This window comes from Platichthys flesus, chromosome 5 (assembly GCF_949316205.1).
Source record: "Platichthys flesus chromosome 5, fPlaFle2.1, whole genome shotgun sequence".
In the NCBI taxonomy this organism is placed as follows: Eukaryota; Metazoa; Chordata; class Actinopteri; order Pleuronectiformes; family Pleuronectidae; genus Platichthys; species Platichthys flesus.
In genome coordinates, this window is record NC_084949.1 from 24,108,822 (window position 1) to 24,124,457 (window position 15,636).

At 42.7% G+C, this 15,636-nt stretch overlaps 3 protein-coding genes across 4 annotated transcripts; 1 reads left to right on the forward strand and 2 right to left on the reverse strand.

The window, feature by feature from the left end:
* Positions 1-599: 599 nt before the first annotated feature.
* hapstr1b (HUWE1 associated protein modifying stress responses b) lies at positions 600-4,875 on the reverse strand. The gene is made up of 4 exons (XM_062387842.1): positions 4,464-4,875; positions 2,777-2,857; positions 2,401-2,676; positions 600-2,292 (listed from the first exon to the last, which is right to left on the reverse strand). Exons 1-4 carry the CDS (start codon positions 4,651-4,653, stop codon positions 2,054-2,056), a joined length of 786 nt encoding a protein of 261 aa, XP_062243826.1. The 5' UTR covers positions 4,654-4,875; the 3' UTR covers positions 600-2,053.
* A 52-nt stretch (positions 4,876-4,927) lies between these two features.
* Positions 4,928-13,726, forward strand: abcg2b (ATP-binding cassette, sub-family G (WHITE), member 2b). Of its 2 annotated transcripts, XM_062387840.1 has the most exons (16): positions 4,928-5,862; positions 6,771-6,913; positions 7,209-7,268; positions 7,351-7,468; positions 7,565-7,720; positions 8,206-8,363; positions 8,558-8,709; positions 8,938-9,030; positions 9,291-9,442; positions 9,774-9,925; positions 10,261-10,350; positions 10,577-10,701; positions 11,174-11,328; positions 11,444-11,533; positions 11,953-12,005; positions 12,106-13,726. In XM_062387840.1, the coding sequence occupies exons 3-16, from the start codon at positions 7,216-7,218 to the stop codon at positions 12,251-12,253; spliced, it is 1,695 nt and encodes a 564-aa protein (XP_062243824.1). In that variant the 5' UTR covers positions 4,928-5,862; positions 6,771-6,913; positions 7,209-7,215; the 3' UTR covers positions 12,254-13,726. The 2 variants fall into 2 exon arrangements, with proteins under 2 accessions (XP_062243824.1, XP_062243823.1); XM_062387839.1 differs by lacking the exon at positions 4,928-5,862 and having other exon boundaries at positions 6,651-6,913.
* Positions 13,727-13,735: 9 nt separating this feature from the next.
* Positions 13,736-15,091, reverse strand: LOC133953763 (uncharacterized). The gene has a single exon (XM_062387841.1). It carries the CDS (start codon positions 14,997-14,999, stop codon positions 14,040-14,042), a length of 960 nt encoding a protein of 319 aa, XP_062243825.1. The 5' UTR covers positions 15,000-15,091; the 3' UTR covers positions 13,736-14,039.
* Positions 15,092-15,636: the final 545 nt, after the last annotated feature.

A 15,636-nucleotide genomic window follows, 5' to 3' on the forward strand; every position in this document is an offset into this window, starting at 1 on the left:
GCACTTTGAATTGACTTTCTATTTAAATGTTCTTCCACACGTTTAAATCAATATTTGAATGGAACATGGCTTATTTTATATTGTCAATATTTTATCTATTATTGTGGCATTTCATTCCCTGTGTTTATGTATTGTTGTGTGTGTGTTAAGCTAAGAAGATACAACGCTGTCTGTGTCGCCCTCATGTGTTGGAAAAGGTAAACTACACGTTCTCAGAATTGTTGAGTTTGTTGACAACCTCCTATGTGAAGCATAAACAGTGATAAACACACATTCTCCTTTTAGCAGATCCCTTGTTCTCCTGCCTTTAGGGAATTATGACAATACACTGACAAGCTGGTTTCTTTCAAGGGGAGAAAATAAAGAACTAAAAGGAACAATGCACTCGGAGCAATGTTAATCATAGACATATGGTTTCCTCAGCAGCCATTTTGACATGAGGGGAGAAGTCACATCAGTAAAGGTTTTCCTCCTATACAACAGAACCTTGATTAATGTCATTACAAACAACTCTTTACCTAATAAATTGCATTTCAAAATGGCTGCTGTGAAAGTTCTACAGTTGAACATTGAATCCAACAAACTGGAAACCAGACAACTTATTTAAACTCTTTATTTTCTTTAATGTCAGAATTGTTATTGTACATGGACATCCCAATGGATTTGCACTTCTTTTTACAATATGTACCACATATAACAGCACCTACATGTTATTTACACACATTACACAAGATTGTATCACAAAGCAGTGTGTGAAACTAGCAAAAAAACAAGTGGCCCTTGCCTCGTCGAACCATCACACCCAATAGCCCATGAACTGGCGAGACAAAACAAAGTATCACAGCCGTTGGCCTCCTGTAAGTTAACAGGTAACTTCTGTTTAAAGCTGAAATCACAGGTGTCAAAGTGTCGTTTCTGAAGTACAAGAGACAGAATGAAAACAAAGCATCCGTTTGGGTTCTTATCAGTGGGACAAATGTAAACATGTCGGTAAAATGCAAGATTTGAAACACTGATACTCGTCTTTATGCAAACACGTCTTTGTCTAATGCTGAGAGGGAAACTAAATGTTTCGGTATTTGGAAACTAAATACAAAAACTTAAATACAATTTGGGACAATGGTTCTTGAGCAAAGAAAACTGTTGAAAATAAATCTTGCTTACTCTCGTCATCCCACCATTCAAGTTGAGAACCACGACCTGTGTGAATCGGACCTGCTTTGTGATAAAACCCTGGTTTGGGCTGCAAAGAGCAACTAAAGAGAAAAAGGATGAATTTAAGTAAAACTGAAAATTGGGTCAAGTGGGTGCTGATGCAGAACCCTGCATCCACAAGCGCACACACACACACATACTCAAACACACACACTCACTGTTGCACAACAACCAGAGATACTGTAGCAGCTTTCTCAAAGGCAAAGACGAGTACAACACAGTAAGTGGCAGTTCTGCTGTCAGATATGCAAAAAACACAAAGCAGCAGCAGAATGAGAAACAAGCTGACAAGCGTTGTGAGTGGAGCCACACAGCAGGGACGCTCAGCCCCATGGAGCCCGAGTTTCAGTCCAGCCTGGTCTGGCCAGCACTCCACAGAGGAGGAGGAAGTACATTTGAGGGAGGCGGGGAAGAGGACAGCAAACAGAAGGCTACAGCCCGGATCATCTGATAACTGGATGTGAAGCACGAAGGAACCCGGCCATAAACAATGTCTAAATGCAACATTCTGCAGTTTAAGGATTTAAAGAGTGACGTGTGCTTGCTTCTGTATTAGGTCTACGGTGGGAAATCAAACAAAAAGGAAAGAAACATACTCTCATAAAGACTACAACCCAAACATGGCGGATGTCTGAGACAACAGGTGTCAGGTGGTGGGAAACAAAGAAGGGGAGAACTATGTGGGTTGGTAATAAGGAAGGTTTTCTTTATTTGTAGCATTGTAACTAAGATGAATAGGAGGAAGATTTCAATGGTTGGCCAAGGCATCAGTCCTCATCAGCTGTCCAGTCGGCCACCGAGGAGAGGACAGAGGAGGGATTAGTGGTGTAGGAAAAGTTCAGAGCATCCTGTTACGTTTATGAGTGGGTGAGTCTGTGATGACGTCACTACAGGGGGCAGGGCCGCGTTTGCGATTGGCCGTGGAATCCAAATGAAGCGCCATCTCCTCAGCGATGAAGGTGTTGAGGTCCACGTCATGAAGGCCGTTCCTACGCCGGCTGAGGGACTGGGCAGGATGGGTTGGGGAACCAGGAGGACCCGAGCGCACAGAAATGCTCGCCATGGCACCGCTAAGACCTGGAAAGACCAAAATAAAATAGATAAGGCTACAGCATACAGTATGCAATCCAGCATCACATCACGCTAATGAAACAGATGCTAACTGAACAGAGCCTCTTGACTTACCGTGCAGTGCAATGGCCTCTCTGAAGGGCTGCAGGTCGGTCTCCACAGAGCTGCCTGTCTCAGGGGGCGCTGGTCGGCTTGCAGTAACCATGGCAACCCTAGGTGGGGCCCGACCTGTCCTTGGGGGGGGAACTTTGCCACACAGGAAGCTGATGAGATCCTCTCGCCTGATCGTTCTTCTGCGTTTCTTTACCCATGCAATAACCTCCTTATTTCTGCGCTGGTAGCCTAAGTGTATGCCCAGGTCATAGCTCCGCTGGCGGGCCTCCATACTCTCTGAAGACAGACAAGGACAAATATTGTTAGGGAAATCTGAAGTCATATGTTACTTGAACCGATCGAGGGCTTGAAAAATAACGAGGAAACTGGTACTTGCCTTTGTACAGGTTAGTGACAGCTGTGGCTGCGTTCTGGAAGGGCACCCAGAGAGAGAGGCCTTGCTGCTGACAAACTCTGTCTGTAAATGAGATGCAAAGAGGTTTTATTACTGTAACTTTAAAATGTCAACGCTGCTGCATAAAGAACAAGCTCCTCCTGCTAAACTCAAATGTCCTCTCTGGATATATTCGAGCAAAGACAGTAAAAAAAACTGACAAACCACCCTCACTCGTTTAGACAAGTAATTGGGATATAATTCCCAGGGCTACTTTAGGTCTTATTGTACAAATTAGTTCATAGGCCTAACAATAACAGAGTAATTATGCAAAAAGTGACAAGTGATTTGAGCAGGTCTGAACCAATCAGTGCAAAAAAATAACTGCAGTGGTGCTCTAAGAGAAGCAGTATATAAACAGTATAAATAAAGTGCCGATGTTTAACAACAAAACATGTATGTTTATAATAGGTGACGGCCCGAGTTGCACTATTTAAACCCTGGCTGCAGTTATTTACAGCCAACCTGCAGGAGCGGGCTATAGGGTTCCCCTGGAAATGACTCACTCAGAGGTGTATCATTTTAAGAAGCTATTCTAAACATACAGTGTAGGGGGGGTGGGAGTTTGGAAGCTGAAGCATCTCACTGAGCAAGATTTCCAGACTAAGTGAAGAATGAGCACAGTTGCTGTAAAACAATAATGCAAAGGATGATGCAACTATGGAGTCAAATATAATCAGCCTGGAAAGAATGAACCAAAAACAACCGTGGACATGTTCCTCTCTTTACCCAGACTACAGTCTGCGTTTCTAGGTTTACTTCCCATTTCAATATGAGCGAATAGCAGAAGTCGATTGAACAATTTCCTGTAGAAAACACTCAAAAGTCAGTGTCACGGTAAAGCAGCTGATTGGAGACTTAAAGAAGACAACATTCAAGATAACCATCTCGCCATTTTGTTCTGGATATTGCAGACGCAGCTGCAAACCGTGTTAAGTCTATTGGATTACGTGTTGGTACAAAATGTCTGTGTCAATAACTCATCAACATCCAGTTCTGCACCGCAAAAGAATTATCGCTGCATTTCAGTCGTCAACAATCGAGTTTGTTTTCAGCCGGAGGAACTCCTCCCTTTGTATCGCCATTTTGACTGAGCTGGGTTACTGTTAACGGGTGGACTAAACATTTTAGTGTGAGTCAAAGGACCAGTATGTGCTGGAAACAATGATCCCACACACACGCACCACTGGGGGATTAGAGAGCCGGGGCTCGAGAGCCTCTTTGCGGGGCTACACGTCAATCTGTGATCTATCCCCGGAGGTCTCCCTGTCAGCTCCAGGCCACCGGGAACCACATCCAGCCCCGATATCCCTCTGTCTGACACGGTCACCGGCTGCTAGCCCTCGCTGCTAGTTGACGTTAGCCCGGTGAACTAGCTCCGGAACCCGGGTCACAACATGGAGGAGTTAAACACGTGAACTCGGGAATTTGATGGACGGATATAAATGTAGGTGTCACCCAACACAACCGGACACTAGCATCGCTGGTGACGCTGCTGGGGAAACAGCTGCTAGGAGCTAACACCGTTAGCCTAGCCGGTGCCCTTTGTGTCTCTGTGGCCGGCGGTGTCGCTAGCTAGCGGGATTAGCGTTCATTAGCATTAGCACTGACAGTTAGCTTTGGTACGGACCTTTGTAGAGCTGAGCTACGGCGGTGGCCGAGTTCTGGAACAAGTGCCACAGCTTCTGTTGACTCTGTTCCGACTCCTCCTCGTTCGGCTCGTCCTGCTCGGCCTCGGCTAGGCACTGTCGCTCCCACTTGGAGAACCAGTGCTCGGGGCCGTGCTCCTGGATCTCCCCCTCCTCCTTCCTCTCCTCCATAGCTAAGGCGCTAGGCGTTAGCCGGTTAGCTTCTGGAGCTAGCCCGTCTGTGCGGTGTGCTGGATGGTTCGGAATCCGGGGGGGGGTTCGGATCACCGTTGTCCTTGTGCGCGCTGTTAGAGAAAAACGTTTAAAACGTCGCTAGCGGCGCGGGGGGAAGTGAAAGAGCGGTTAGAGCCACATTGTTCGATTCTTTCCACGAAGCTCAACGTGAAACAAACCGAACAAGCGACCGCGATGACAACATCTAAAGGGCTCCGCTGCTGGACACGCCCAGCCCGTCGCTTCACTGAGCGGGGATTGGCCGGAAATACTTTTTATGGGTGGTCCCCCGTGCAAACTACGAAGCCTGATTGGCTGAGGGGCAGGAGAGAGAAAAGGTCAAGAGAAAAACAGCGTTGACTCCGCCCATTAATGCGCGTGTGTTTGTGTCCGTGTTCCGGTAATTATACCTTTGTGAGGCCCATATTGAGCATATGTCCTTACAAAGTGAGGACATTTTGGAATGTGAGGACATTTCGACCCGTCCTCACAAATTCAGAGGGCTGTTTCAGGAAGGGGCCTTGATTTTAAAGTTTAGGGTTAGGTTAGGATGGGTTTAGATTAGAATTAGGTTAGGACTAGGTATAGTTTAGGGTTAGAATCCGGTTTAGGTTAGGGTTAGGTCTAGATTGGTGTTAAAGTTCTAGTTTGTATGGTTAAGTTCTAGGGAATGTATTAGGTCAATGTGTGTCCTCCCTGAAATAGAAGTACACTCATGTGTGTGTTACTCATGTTGTGGGGACCTTAATCTGTTTACACATTCACATTATGGGGACTTGTCTCCCTTATTGGGAGAAAAAGTAATTCCCCGTAACGTGATTATTGAAATTAAAGGTGGCGACATGTTTTAGGTTAAGGTTAGCCAAGTAGCTACCAGGTTTATGTTTAGAATAAATCTCCTGAAAATCAATGTAGGTGAATGTAATGTCCTCTGAAGTCATTCAGACTGTGTGTGTGTGTGTGTGTGTGTGTGTGTGTGTGTGTGTGTGTGTGTGAGTGTGTGCTTGTGTGTGTGCATTCTATCCAGAAGGGGGCAGCCTGATCGTGGAAGTATTACCCATTATTCCCTGTGGCAAGAGTATAGAGACCTGTCTGCAATTGGTGGTAAAGGAAGCATGGAAACATATGCAGTCATCGAAAGTAAAAGTACCTCATTCACTTTTATAAGTTAGTATTTTCTTTTAAACACATTAGCTTTTTCCCTAATTCAACGGTTTACTAGCTCATGAACTGTGGCCACAGTAAATTCGGTCTAATACAAGAATAATACAAACTGTCTTATTAATAAATGGGTGAGTCTCGGTGGTTGCTTCCCCTGATTCAATTTAAGATGTCAAGAGTACATGTGCAAAGTACATAAAAGTTATATAGTAAATTATAGATGCATGCAAAATCCAATTACGTACTTACAGTAACAAAGTAAATGTACTTTCTTAAATAGCACCAAGTAAAAGTACCAATATAACAACACAAATTCCAATCTTAAAAGTGAAAGTCCTGAATGCATATTTTTCTGAAAGGAAAATAAAGATGTTATCAGCTAAAGTAACTTAAAAAATCAAAATAAATGTACTTGTTTTGCAGAATTTTAACTACTTTGTAAAGTACATCCAGTTTGAGTATTTTGGTCTGAAGTAGTTTTTTTATTTGTGGTTGGTTTTCAATAAAAGAATACATTGGCCACTAGAGCCTAGTTTTTAAACTGAACATATATCGATGATATCCGAATGGAGAACACGTGAGCAGCAGTCACTTACACACAATTTAAACACTGTCAAGTGTTATAATCATCATCACAACCCGTAGTTATGTATTTATTGTTGTAATCTAGCTAAGCGGGCAAAGTTCAATGTCGCACTATCTTTCTGACACCAATCATAAGTCATTGGGCGTCGGATTGAGGGGGTCCAAAGATCTGATGAGTTATAACAGAGACACTGAGTGCAAGCTCTCTCTCTCTCTCTTTCTCTCACTCTCTCTCACACATGTCTGTCTCTCTGTCAGACTGTGTCTCTCTTTGAGTCTTCCTTTCTTTCTCACTGTTGGTGATATTTCTGTTTTTGATGATGTCTAAGGGGAAGGATGATTTTCGCAGCGTTGAGGAGCATTTCCAGGAACGAGGGCCAACTGTCACATTCAGCAACTTGAATTACTGTGTCCAGGAGACGACATGCTGCCGCAAGATAGGTGCTGAAAAATACATCCTCAAAGATGTGAGGTAGGATATGAAAGCTCCCAGTGAGCAGGTACATAGATGCACCATAATATAAAGTGTGTTATTAAAAAAAAGGTGACTGTCGATGCTCTGCAGCTGCTTGTTGACCATCACTCAAGGTGCTTTTCCATTGCTTTCTGTTTTTATGTATTGTATAAATATGACAGACAACTTTGAACTATATTCCCATTGTGGTTTTGTACAGCATGTTGGTCATTAGGCCTTGAGTCTATAATATTTTATTGTTTTAAAGTAGCTCCTGTAAAAATATTGACTTTACTTCATATTGATTTTGCAGTGGCATCATGAGACCTGGGATGAACGCTATCATGGGTGCGACAGGAAGTGGTAAAACATCGTAAGTAAAATGTTCTCGTTCAAGCAAACACAATATGTCTCACAATCATAGACAGCCAAATCAATCTCTTTTTCCTCATCAGACTTCTGGATGTAATAGCAGGAAGAAAAAACCCTGCCGGACTGCGCCAAGGGATCGTCTTGGTGGATGGAAAACCCATAACCTCTGAACTGCGGCTTACCTCTGCCTATGTGGTCCAGGTGCACATATATAAACACACACAAACACACACACCTTTTACGTTATTGTGTATCGTTACTGACTGGTTTGTGCGCACGTTGTGCTTGTGTCTGCAGGATGACATCCTGATGGGAACTCTGAGTGTGAAGGAGAATCTGTTGTTCAGTGCAAACCTCCGCCTCAACCCAAAGCACTACTCCACCATGGATAAATACAGCAAAGTAAACACCATAATACAAGACCTGGGCCTGACAGACTGTGCAAACACTAAGGTACAAACATAAGCTCATTTATTGTGCATTGTAGTAAATCAGTTCATATCATTGTTTATTAGTTGAAATCAATGATGGCACTTGTTTTATTTTACAGCCTAGGACAAGGTGGAGAATATCTCTTCTATGTTGAGGGTCAACCGCACAATTTAAGATGCCAGCCCCAAGTTGGCAGTACATTATCTATTATGATATTTAAATTAGGTTGGATATGGTAACTACCAAGACACACTCATAAATATCGGTCATATAAAAATGCCTTATTTCTCTCATTAAGCTCAATGAATTATAATCTGGAAACTTGAAAATGTTGAAAAACGTTCTATCCAACAATTTTAAAGAAAGTGAAAAATACTTCCTGCATCTGCACATTTTTCTAGATCTGCTCCAAAAAGTTATGCGTTCTTTCATATAACCTCCTCGGCCGCTTTAGTTAGAGTATCTATTTATTTACTGTTTGATGTGTTTCTTGTGTGTGTGTCCAGATCGGGACCGAGTTCATTCGCGGTGTATCAGGAGGTGAGAGGAAGAGGTGCAGCATCGGGATGGAGCTCATCACTTCTCCTTCACTGCTGTTTCTGGATGAACCCACCACAGGCCTGGATTCCAACACTGCCAACTGCATCATCACTCTGCTGCACAAGTACTTGTATTAATAACATAACTCAATAACTAATTAATCACACGGTAGACAGATAAAATGTAAATTACATTAACATTAACTGTGGTTGGAGCAGCCATTATTGATGATCTCTGAGCAGCTTCCCTTTCTTCTGCTGTCTCTATGTTGTTAACAATACGTGAGAATGAATGTGATTTTTTTAAACATGTGTCCAGGCTGTCCAGGAGTGGTAAGACTGTGATCTTCTCCATCCACCAGCCACGCTTCTCCATCTTCAGGCAGTTTGACCACTTGAGTCTGATGCATAAAGGGGAGGTGGTGTATGCAGGAGCAACGGATCACGCACTGGACTACTTCACAGACCTTGGTACATACGTGTTTAGAAATAATTTAATATAACGATCATTAAAAAGATAAAGACGTTGTATTGCTGTATGAAATGCTGTATTATATATAATGTTCTACTGCCTTAATATGAAAGTCTAGATCGTGAACTACTGTTCTATGTACCCTCTCAAATACCATGTGGAGTTCTCTTAAAGACACTTACTACAGTTGTTCACATGTTGGATGCTGTGTGTGTGTTTTTGTACAGGTTATCAAATTGAGTCCTTCAACAATCCTGCTGATTTCTTCATGGACATCACAAATGGAGAGGCAGTCTCCACATTACAGTCACTCACTGCAGGTACACACACACACACAAACACAAACGCACACACAGTATGTAGATTTTTCTGGATTAAGGTGTAGATATTTACTATATGCATGTAGTCTATGTATTATCTAGCTAATTTTGGTTGAATCGATATATAATCATTGTTTCAGCAGAATTTTGATAATAGTATTTTTAAATACGTAGCTGATTAGTAATATAACTTACTGTAAAGCCTTTGAAAATGGTGCTTATGTTTCAATATAGTAATATCCTGTTCGGTCTTTCCGCAGATGATAGTAAAAACACATTGGCAGGAAAATATCGCCAGTCCCAACTCTGCCAGACAGTTCTTCAGGAACTGGAGCGCGTAAATCAGAGCATGGGTGACGGGGTCAAAGGTCAAGATGAGATTCCCAACTATGTTACGTCTTTTCTCTATCAGGTGAGACAACTCTGGAATCCCAAAGGAGAGTAGATTAAAGATCCAACAATAATAATATTTCTCAAATTAAAATCTACATAGAATAATTAAAATTACTGGAATAAATGCTGATAAAGTTTTATGAGTTTTATGATGTTATTATGTAATTAAGTAACATCAATTTATCCTGCCAGACGTTATATCATGGTTCTTATCTGCCCGCAGAATTTAGGTGTCATTATGACCATGAAAGATGTTTTAATCCCTGTGTGTGTGTGTGTGTGTGTGTGTGTGTGTGTGTGTGTGTGTGTGTGTGTGTGTGTGTGTGTGTGTGTGCATGTGTGTGGAACAGATGCGTGTGGTGTGTGCCAGGACAGTCTTGAGCGGTCTGAGGAACCCTCAGGTCACTTATGGCCAGTTTGCCCTAAACATCTTTTTTGCGCTTCTGGTGGGACTCATTTATTACCAAATGCCTCTGACGCTGCCTGAGGCTCTACAGAACAGGTACCAGGTTCAACCAACACTACAACATGTATATGTCCAACATAATGAAAATAAAAGCTAGATCAAATTTAAGAGGAGCATTTTAGTTTTGCATGATATAGGCATGGAAATGTGGTAAGAATATCTCCACATTAGAAAAAGGCTGAAATAATTTAAGAGCTCTTAAGATGAGATAGAGACAAATGTCAAAGTGACTTTTAAGACAATAATTAGTTGAGTTCAATTGAAAGTGAGATAAGATGCCACGATGTGAACACAAAGACACAACTTTTATGATGCTCTGATTTATGGGTCAGAAGGTGATTGGCCTTGGTCTCACCCTCTCTCATCCACAGGAGTGGAGCGTTCTTCTTCCTTATCATCAACATGGTGTTTGGGAACCTCTCCGCTGTCGAGATCTTTATCAACGAGAGGAGGATCTTCATGTGAGTGTGTACAGATTTTTTGTAAGCAATAAATCTCTATTTTTAATTTCCCTTCATACTGTAAGGCTGACATTAACATTTTTATTCTTAAAATTAAGTTCATTCCTTTGTTCATGGGATTTATTGACAAATACAAAACATACATAATCAAACAGGTTATATCAGAGGCATTCGTGTTTTTGTTTATTTCCCATTGTTTCAATTGGTTCTTGTTTCCTCTTTGCAGTCACGAGAACTCCAGTGGCTATTATCGTACATCTGTCTACTTCCTGTCTAAGCTCTTTGCTGATCTTCTTCCCAACCGCATCATCCCCATCTTTGCGTTTGCAGCCATCGCCTACTATATGATGGGTAATTATCTATCTGTGTACAAGCACATGTATGCAGGTGTGTGTGTGCACCATATCATTGTACATCATTCAGATCAGAGACTGTAAATAAGGTTTCGGTACGGGTGCTGCCATCTTTGTGCCTGTGAAACCATTTGACACCAGATTCTGTGCAGCAGGGATCGTATAGGAGATCCACTGTAACAAGGTCCCACTGATGTATGTACTCAACCCTTATTAGTAAAATTAACACTTGAACATACATCGGTGTAAAAATAGCTACCTATAATAATAATGTCCCATGTCCTATTTGCTAACATGGAAGAGGTGGGGTTTATGACCTATACTGCAGTCAGCCATTAGGGGCCGGACAAGTAGATTTGGTCTGTTTTAGGCTTGACTTTATTCCAAGAGGATTCCAGTTTAGAGAAAAGAAAAATCGAGATGAACGGAGATTCCTCTGTCGTCTCATTTACACGTTTGTTCTCCTTCAGGTTTGAAACCTGCCTTTGTTGCCTTCCTGTGTTTTGCTCTGACCATGTCTCTGGTCAGCCTGGCCGGAGTCAGCCTGGCTTTCCTCATCTCAGCAAGTGTTTCCTCCTTAGCCGTGGCTAACATCCTGATTGCTCTACCCTTTATCTTCATGATGGTGAGACACAAAGACACACACTGTACAGACACCATACAACAATAACAATTAGGCTTATAAATATGGTGCTTTCATGGATACAGAGTATAATTCTATCCCTCGTTCCCTGTTTCAGGTTTTCGGTGGTTTCCTTGTCAATCTTAATGCCATGCTGAGCTGGCTGTCGTGGCTGAAATGGATGAGTATCTTCAATTACGGATTGAATGTAAGATGTGGAAGAGGAGGAGGGAGTTTTCGTTACGTGAATGAGATCAGTGGGACAGAGGTTAAAGCAACACCCTGTCACTTTGCCTAAGTAACAGCACCCTCTGCAGCCACACGTGGCGAATAACTCTTTTGGAGATTCATGATGGCATTAATGTCAAGCTCAGACAACAAGACTTTCAAAGTCATCGAATCAGTGACTTCTGATCACCAGGAGATAGGAAGAGGAAAGGATTCAATCCCCCCTTTTCGTGGGTTTAAAAACAAACCTCCCTATACACGGTTGCTGACGTGAACAGAAGTTCAGGCTGAGGATTGGGAATGAAAGCGAAAACATTCTCCCTTTTCCAAGTTAGTGAACCATGAAACTCCATTTGAAGCCGCTGTTTTAAAGGCTCTTCTCTTCTCTCATTTATTCAGGCTGCGTTCATCATCGAATTGGAAGGACAGGTGTTCTACAACAACCAAACGATGTGAGTGTCATAAAACAGTACAATAACCCCCCCACCCTCACACACACACACACACACACACACAAACACACACACTGAGCTTCTGTTGTCTGTGCTGCAGGATCCCAGGGGAGGTGTTCCTGAAAAGCCAGGGCATCGACTACTCTGTGTGGGGCTTCTGGCAGAACCAGGTGGCTCTGCTGGGAATCATCACTGTCTGCATGTTCCTGTCCTACGTGCAGCTGAGACGCATCAACCGCTGGAAATGAACCAACGTCCAACTGGTTAAATGTATCCGTCAACCATGCACTATGTCTTTTTCCTATTTATTTAGCTGGTGGGGAAGTTAGAAAGCTTTTTGGTTTATGTGTGATCATTTAAAGTATTATTACAAATCATATCTGTTGAACATTACACATAATACTGTGTGTATGTGTGTGTGTGTGTGTGTGTGTCACGTTCTCAAACATAAACAAACACACGTGCTGTAAAATCTGACCTCCAGGTAGATAAGCTGCAGATAAGCACTCCTGGCCCGTCCACGAGGGGAAATGTCAAAGTCGAGCTCTTACAAAGCTTCTTATAACATCTGAGACATATGAGCTACAGTCAAGAAAACAGTCAAACGCTTTAAAGGGAAATGTTTATTAAAAAAACATTTCCCCCCACTTCTCCATATGAAGAATAATAAATATAATATAAAATCATCTATTAAAGCCAGTAAATGATTTGTCGTTGTATAATAAACATTTTTACAAGCATTACTGTATTATCACAAAGTGAAGAAGAACAGATTCTTTGACAGCTGACTTTAGAAGAATGAAAAAATGTAGATGCAGATTTGAAAATAATTAAAATCCACTTCTCAGTTTCCTACATGATTGACATTAGATTTATTAATTCTTCCTTTTCCACGCTGTCTGTCAGGATCATATATTATATGTATCATCTCCCACCTCGCCATTGAAGCTGCATGGTGTTTACACTTGGTGACATCTTCAAACTCACAACTTTCAAATCTCCACCAAGGAGGATTATCTCCACCTATCTGTGTTAAGTTTAATTGTTTGCAGGATGAATCCAAAGGTAGTGAACTGACAAACTAAGTGGAGGGGTGAGGCTTCGGCCTGAGATGAACCCATTAAAGTTTGGTGCAGATGCTTATTAATGGGTGAATCCAGGAAGGTATTATTAGTCAGGCTATTCTCATCAAAATGTTGGCATTATTTGCTTTATGAAAAACTAGAGTAACATACACTTTATTTGGATCTGCACCAAATTCCACATACTCATAGATTTCAGAGTCCTAAACCTAAAACACTTCCTTGATCTGTCCCCTGATCCAGATCTAAATCTGATAATTGGAAATTGATTGAGATGTTTTTGCGTAAATCTTCAAACTAACAAAGAAACAACTGAGGACAATTCAAATTAATTGGTAGAAGAAATAAGTCTGAATAAACGTTTACTTGAACAAGACAATCATTTGTATGATTGTTTAGCTTTGGCTGAGGTTTATGCACTCAACTACTTATATCTGCATCATTCTAGAAGTATTCTAGATATCACAGTTTTCCAGGTTTCCATTTAAAGAGACATAAAGCAGTTGAGATCTTCAGGTTCATTGATGTGTTGTGTCTCCATCACATTATCAACAGAGTCAGTTTTCAGTGCTGGTGAATTACTTGTCGTCCCAATATAAAGAATCTGCCTCCACTTGGATACAGATTTAAAAGTGAAACTACAACATAATTGCTAACTTAATGTGTGTTAGCAGCTGAAGTATTATTTTAAGTTGGAAAGCTACTTTTCTTTTTACAGTGATTTAACAAACATATGCACCAATCACCTTGTTAGAGAATGAGCACAGATCAGTGTTGGATACATTTTACTTGCAGCCACGTGGTCATTTCGACTCTGAAGTGCAAAAACCTCTGTTCTGCAAATAACTTAAAAGCTATATGTAAAAAAAAAAAAACTATATGTAATCCACCTGAAATCAAGTGAACACCTGTCAAACACAGAAATAGAAGCCTGAGTCTCATCTCTTCACCTTTAGAAGCTTTTCACGCCGCTCACACTCTTACTCAGGCTGTTCCCCACAGTCACCGGAGTGTTCTCCAGCCCACGGAGCCACTCAGTACATTTCAGCACCACCCGCTCGTCCACACCGTAGTCCCCCTCGTCCTCGTACTCCACGTCGTCGTACTTGTGCTGCTCGTTCAGAAGTGAGATCTTCAAAATGGAGCTGATGTCTCGCAGCTCGTCCCCGCTGTTGTTCTTCCCGGGTGCCCTGCTGGTTGGAGTGCTGTGTCTCTGCGCAGGCGTCTGATTCCTTTTGGAGACGTTCTCCCTCCGGCGTCGGAAATCGGTGGCGCTTCCGGAAACGCCGGCCACACTCTCAGCGTTTCTCACTGCTGGACGTTGAGGCCTCTCACCGCTCCTCCTCTGCAGCAGGAGAACAGCCTCAGGGGTGAGCATCAGGGTGAAACGGGCCTCCTCCTCGTGCCTGGGCCTCGTCTTCACCTCTGGTTCTCTCCTCACAGAGCTCTGGATCACAGGTTTCTGCCTCTGAGTCTTGGACAGGGACTCACCTGAGCTGGAGGCCGGGGCGCTGTCTGTCTGGGATGAGGGCACCAGTCTGTCTCTTCTCTTTGACACTCCTTTAGTGGCGGTTGGCAGGTGACTCCTGGGTTGGCTCTTCTTGCCCAGCTGTTTGAGGTTCAGCGTCAGCCGCTCCTTCACTGAGCTGCCCTTGTCTTCTTTAGACTCCCCTACCTTGGCCACAGCGGGTGAAGATGAGGAGCGGTTGATGGTTCTCTCCTTCCCCGTCAGTCCTGACACCGAGCGAGCGATTGACACGGGTGGTATGAACGGCATTTTGACCACACACAGTATCAGGTAGGACAGGAATTCAGTTTTGCAGCTAAAGCGCTGGTAGAAGAACAAAGAGGGCGCGAGGGAGGAAACTGATTTACCGAGGGAGGTGAGAAACTCTGATGCATCCTTGGCCATGCAGGGGTCAGCAGGCAGCTCGAGTGCAGCGGCAGCCGGGATCCAACTGGGCTCATCTACACTGAACCAGCCGACATCCTGACAAACGTCCGAGGTCCGAGGAGGGCGTGGGTCCAAATGAACTCACAGGAAGGGTAACGAAGGGTTTTCCTGTGTCTTAGCATGCTCATTACTCTCAGGCTCAAGGATCTAAAAAAAAACTCCACTGCTAATCCTGGTGTTATCAGCGAAGGCACGTTTACTACACCCGGCTCACATGCAGGCTTAATGGACACAGGCAGCAGTGAGTGGGGGCAGTGGAAAGTAGACAGGGTTCAATCAGTCTCATGTTCTTCATCAGCAGAGGGAAAAAGCCACTTAGTAAATCTAAGTTCTGTAGTTTTGGAGCAAAATATAAAATAGAATGACAGTAAAGTTCCCTTAAACTCAGTGAAGCTGCACTAAAATTTATCAAATATACATATTATAGTTCCCTTAATAAAAAATCTGATGATTGTCACCACAATCTTTGAATTATTTCTGGGAAATCAGGGAAAAATGACCTTTGACCCATATTCGACAGTTTCCAAGTATTGTGGAAATCTGCTTAGTTGATATTTAAAACATAATCTCCTTGGCAGAGGAAACAATCTGCAAA

What these genes read in the sequence shown, in the direction of transcription:
- hapstr1b (XM_062387842.1), bottom strand. Translation starts at nt 4,653, where the DNA reads ATGGAGGAGAGGAAGGAGGAGGGGGAGATCCAGGAGCACGGCCCCGAG. An exon ending in TGTCACTAACCTGTACAAAG is followed by an intron (nt 2,677 to 2,776) that starts GCAAGTACCAGT and finishes GTCTGTCTTCAG; the next exon opens with AGAGTATGGAGGCCCGCCAG. An exon ending in AGAGGCCATTGCACTGCACG is followed by an intron (nt 2,293 to 2,400) that starts GTAAGTCAAGAG and finishes TGGTCTTTCCAG; the next exon opens with GTCTTAGCGGTGCCATGGCG.
- LOC133953763 (XM_062387841.1), bottom strand. Translation starts at nt 14,999, where the DNA reads ATGGCCAAGGATGCATCAGAGTTTCTCACCTCCCTCGGTAAATCAGTT.
- abcg2b (XM_062387839.1), top strand. Translation starts at nt 6,759, where the DNA reads ATGATGTCTAAGGGGAAGGATGATTTTCGCAGCGTTGAGGAGCATTTC. An exon ending in TACATCCTCAAAGATGTGAG is followed by an intron (nt 6,914 to 7,208) that starts GTAGGATATGAA and finishes TTGATTTTGCAG; the next exon opens with TGGCATCATGAGACCTGGGA. An exon ending in CCTCTGCCTATGTGGTCCAG is followed by an intron (nt 7,469 to 7,564) that starts GTGCACATATAT and finishes TTGTGTCTGCAG; the next exon opens with GATGACATCCTGATGGGAAC.